Source organism: Phoca vitulina, unplaced genomic scaffold, assembly GCF_004348235.1.
Source record: "Phoca vitulina isolate PV1807 unplaced genomic scaffold, GSC_HSeal_1.0 scaffold927, whole genome shotgun sequence".
Lineage (NCBI taxonomy): Eukaryota > Metazoa > Chordata > Mammalia > Carnivora > Phocidae > Phoca > Phoca vitulina.
The window spans coordinates 3,239-8,517 of NW_022590614.1; the positions used below are offsets into that span (position 1 = coordinate 3,239).

The following is a 5,279-nucleotide window of genomic DNA, read 5'->3' on the forward strand; positions in this document are numbered from 1 at the left end:
AATGACTCGACAAGCAAGTGGAACACGGCATGTTCACTTCCTGGGCAGGGGAGGAGAGGGACGGGGCAGCAGGCACAGGGTCCCAGGGAGGAGGCTCCTCTTCAGGTCCAGAGAACACAGTCCCGGGAGGACAGAGGACACAGCAGCCGCTGTGGGCTGAGCTTCGGGGGAGAAGGGAGGATCTGGGGTGGGTCTTGAAATCTGCAAAGGGGTCCTAAAGGCAGAGCGCTCGAGGCAGAGGAAAGAGCAAGTCCTTGAGGAAGGGCCAGTCTTGGACCATCTGTGTGGCTGGAGGACCGTGACATGAGTCGACACCGGGGAGGTCAGCAGGGGCTAGACTCTGTAAGATTTGTTTTTTGTTTGTTTGGTTTTAGAGTCCACACATAAGTGATAACCATGCAGTATTTGTCTTTTTCCATCTGGCTTATCTCACTTAGCCCCAGGCCCTCAAGGTCCATCTGTGTTGCCGCAAATGGCAGGATTTCCTTCTTTTCCATGGCTGAACGATATTCTAATCGTGTATACACCCCATTTTCTTGACAAACACTTGGGTTGTTTCCATGCTCAGCTACTGCGAATAATGCAGCGAGGAGCGTGGGATTGCAGATAGCTCTCAGACATTCTGTTTTCATTTCCTTTTTATTTTTTTGAGAATCTCCATGTTGTTTTCCATAGTGGCCGCACCAGGCTTTGGAATTATCCTCTACATGTAATGGAGAGAAGGGTGCTATGTGGAGGACAAGATCTAGTTAACTTCTGTAAAGAGCTCCTCTTGCCTGCTTCATGAAGCTGTTATTTTAGGGGCTTGAGGTGGAAAACAGAGCCATGTGGCTATCTGGGGAGAAGAATGTTCTAAGCAGAGGGACACACAGTACAAAGGCCCTGAGGCAGGAGCATGCCTGGCTTGTTCAAGGACCATCAGTGACACCAGAATGAGCACAATGGAGAGTAGGAGGTGAGATCAGAGACGAGGAGGGAAAGATGGAGGGAGGGACAGTTCAAGGTGATGTCCTTTAGGTCACTTGCAGCTTCAAAAAGGCAAGATTTCCTCTTAACATCAATACTGTTGTTCAAGGTGCTAAAGTCCTCTCTCACCTTCTCCTGAACAAACTCTTTTTTTTGAACAAACAATTTAAATTGAAAGCAACGTCCTAGCTCTTGTAGTCCCGTCTGAGATTTTTATATATTGGATACCTTTCCACTCGATGAAGCTCTAGCAATGGTTTAATTGTCCTATTTATTTGAAGAGCTTGATTTTATTAATATTTGTCCCACAGAGCTTCACGGATATACTTTGATCAACTCATAGGATTCAATAAATGGATTTCTTTTTACTCTTGTCATCAAACAACAATTTCATTTTCATGAAATTTAGTCGTGGACCCCCAAATAGTCTCCCAGCCCCCTCACCTGGGGATTGATACTTATTTTGTTGGATTTCAGGTGGCATCCCACGTTTCTCCATTCCTGTAATATCTCACGCTTCTGTTTCAGTCGGTTTCTTTTCACTTATTTTCACGTGTTCAGTTCTTTTTATATATCGAATTGTCATCAGGTTTAATAACCCAACTATTCTTTTCTTGTAAAACCAGATAAAGTGTTGCTGTCCCTGTTAGAATTGCTTTTATTAATTTAATTTAATTTATTTGAGAGAGGGAGAGCACGAGCATGGGGGGAGGGGCAGAGGGAGAGGGAGAAGCAGACTTCCAGCAGAGCCGGGAGCCCCACATGGGGTTGGATCCCAGGACCCTGAGATCACGACCTGAACCCAAGTCAGATGCCTACTGACTGAAGCACCCAGGTGCCCCTAGAATTGCACTTATTAAAGCCAACTCTTGAAATCTAAAAACAAACCAAAAAATACACACTTATTTTCTAAATGCTGACTCCTTCCCCACAATTATTACTGAGAAAAATTTACAAGACCTGACAGGATTTCCAGGCTGTTCTTTGCAGCCTCAGCTCCTCAGTTTATCGGTTTGCGTCCAAATACACTTCCGATTTTCTCTATTTCGATCCCCAGCTCTTCAGAACATGGATTTATTATCTCTGTGTTTATTGGACGCGTGGTGGCATATGTAAGGTTTTAAGAGGCATATTTCAAGTGCTCCATTTTTGTTGTATCTTTTTTGAATCATCCAGCAAAAGCTGAACCAAGAGACGTGAATGATACCAAATTAAAACATCTGGAAAGTTCTGCAAGTTTTGCCCAAAACTCTGGACTTACATCTGTGAATTTCGCTTTTAAAATAAATTACGGAAACAACTTTAGTGACACCGATCATGGTTGAGGTTTTCCTTACTTGAGTGATTTTTCACAACGCTGTTTTCTCTTTCCAGGAAATGGGTTTTGCCACAGACGAATCCACGAGTCTGAATGGCAGTTCTCGAAATGCCCATATCGATATTACGGTTTTGGATGTTTTATTAATTATTTTGTATCTGAAAAGTCTCAGTGACTTTTAACCATACACCAGAGTATTTTAAAAGGCATGTTGCTTTCCAAATGCTTTCTGCCTGCTTTACCAACTACTTTGACATAAAACAATTTTTCCCCGGAACTTTTTATTATTCCAGTGTTCTTTAGTGTGACACTTAATAACGACGTTCTTTTCATCTTTTGTCATTAACTAATAAATTTTCTTTATTGAGCCCCAAATGAACTAAACATGATTCTCGCGAAGATGGAAGAAATTCTCAAATCCTCGAGTCTTACTTTGGACTCTCCCGAAGGCAGGTTCTGAGTCAAGGACTTGAGTGCAAATCCTATGTTTAAGAGGTAATCCCAGGAGATCCAATGAGCATTTGGGGAAGGGAGGCACGGATGAGCAGATTCCCACTTGGGGCAGCTGAGGGGCGATCCTTCTAGGGATCCCCAAGAGAACACACCTCAGAACTGCCTCACTCAGGAGTGATGAAGCCAGGGGAGTCACCCAACAAGGACAGGTCCTCTGCCGGCTGAAAGTCACTCCTGGGGGTGTTAATGCCCAGATTTCCACGGTACCCCGAGTGCAGGCTGAGCTCACTACTGAACCCAGATGACGCCCTGGGGCACGGAGGTGTAGGGGGTGAGGTGAGAAATGGTCCACGTGCTTGGCAGCTGTCCACCCATCCTGCAGGTGGGTTGTGGGGAATGAATGGTGTGTCACTGATGGAAAGGATGCAGCAAGCAGGTGGGTGGGTGGGTGGGGGTTCCTGTTGCAGGAGAGAGTGGGCAGAAGTGATGAATGACTGAACCAACGAGGGGAGATGAGATCAGGGTGCAGTAAAAGGGCTGGCCGTATCAGGACCCTGGACAACTCTTGGATGTCCTTTCTGATTGATCCAGGATGGCCATGGAAGAGGCAAATGTCACCTCGGTCTCCGAGTTCCTGCTCCTGGGCCTCTCAGAGAACCCCAAGCAACAGCAACTGCTGTTCATCCTCTTCCTGACTATGTACCTGGTCACGGGACTGGGGAACCTGCTCATCATCCTGGCTATCGCCACTGACCCCCGACTCCACACTCCCATGTACTTCTTCCTGGCTAACTTGGCCTTTGTGGACATTTGCTTCACCTCTACCACCATTCCCAAGATGCTGGCCAACCACGTGTCAGGGCGCAAAGGGATCCCTTACGCGGGCTGCCTGACCCAGATGTTCTTCTTCATCTGGTTTGCTGGCGTCGATAGCTTCCTGCTGACTGCCATGGCCTATGACCGCTATGTGGCCATCTGTCACCCTCTGCACTATGCCAGGTCTGTAACACCGCAGCTCTGTGGCCTCCTGGTGGCTGCATCCTGGTCTGCAGCCTTCGGGAATGCCCTGACCCACACCGTATTATTGACTCGCCTCTCCTTCTGCACCCACAACCGCGTGCCCCATTTCTTTTGTGACCTCAGCCCTCTGCTGAAGCTGGCCTGCTCTGACACCTTTCTCAATAATGCATCGGTGTACACCGTGGGCGCCCTGCCCACTGTCACCGCCTTTGTGGGCATCTTGGTCTCCTACACACGCATCTTTGCCACGGTGCTGAGGATCCCCTCCACCAGAGGCAAGCAGAAGGCTTTCTCCACCTGTGGCTCTCATCTGGCTGTGGTGTCCCTGTTCTATGGGACACTCATTGAGGTTTATTTTAGCCCCACATCCTCCCACACAGCCCAGAAGGACACAGCCGCTGCGGTGATGTACACCGTGGTCACTCCCATGCTGAACCCTTTCATCTACAGCCTACGCAACAGTGACATGAAGGGGGCCTTGGGGGCCCTCATCAATAGGAAGCCAGTTTTTATTCAGTGACCATAGCACTGGGATGTTTGAGTGCTCAAATCCAGTGCCCATCTGTACGAAATGTCCTTGCACACTCCCAGTGTTCCGTGTTTCCTTCGTATCGCTCTTGGGTCTCTGTGTATTACTTTATTCTTCCAGCAACTATTTCTTGAACATCTATTATATTGTAGATACTCTTTGAAGGGCTGAAGTTCTAGCAGGGAACAAACAAAATCCCTGGCCATGTGGCGCTCACACTGCAGCCTGAAGAACACATCGCGGTTAAAAGGAAATGCTCGGCAAACTAGAGAGACCAGGACACAAGCCCACTTTGCTTAAGGTTCAGGTTAATCTGTATAATAAAAAGATGCAAATGCAGAGGCTCAAAAGTCATAAGATCTTGCTGTTTCTGTGACAACATAGTTCCTTCTAAAACCTTACAGTAGACAACTGGTCTAGTTGTTTCTAGTAAGTTCCATTGCGAGGCACCAGATCCGATGTGCTTTCCTAGCCAGAATTCTTATGTTTATTGATTTTGTAATATTTGTTTCCTTGAACTACCTACGTTTGGTCACTCTCAGTTAATGGTCATCTGAAACAATAGCCTTGGGTAGGAGGCAAGATCCTTATTTATACTGTTTTGAAGAACAGGAAGCTGTTGGCTCTTCTAACCTCATGATGTTTCTGGCCTTGAAAACTGGCCAATTCTTGTCTAGGACCATCTCTTTCTTGTGATTCCTTGCTGCCAAGCAGCGAGAAGCAGCCAACTCACAGTGACATCATAGCTCTTTCCAATCACTTCTAGAAACACAGGCTCAGTGAACATATGATGCACCTTCCAGGTTCTCACCAGTGACGGTATTACCCGATGATGTTCTTTGGCATAACAAGGTTCTCCAGCTTTTCATCCTGCGTTTTTTGTGTCCTCACCACCACACCACTCAGCTCATGGCAAATAAATTTTCATTTTTGTGATGTCAGCATCTCATTTCTGGTACCAGTTTCTGTATTAGTTTCCTGGGGATTCTGTAA

The 5,279-nt window shown here is 46.7% G+C and overlaps 1 protein-coding gene across 1 annotated transcript; it reads left to right on the forward strand.

Moving 5' to 3' along the window:
* Positions 1-3,335: 3,335 nt before the first annotated feature.
* Positions 3,336-4,277, forward strand: LOC116629450 (olfactory receptor 1361-like). The gene has a single exon (XM_032399736.1). It carries the CDS (start codon positions 3,336-3,338, stop codon positions 4,275-4,277), a length of 942 nt encoding a protein of 313 aa, XP_032255627.1.
* Positions 4,278-5,279: the final 1,002 nt, after the last annotated feature.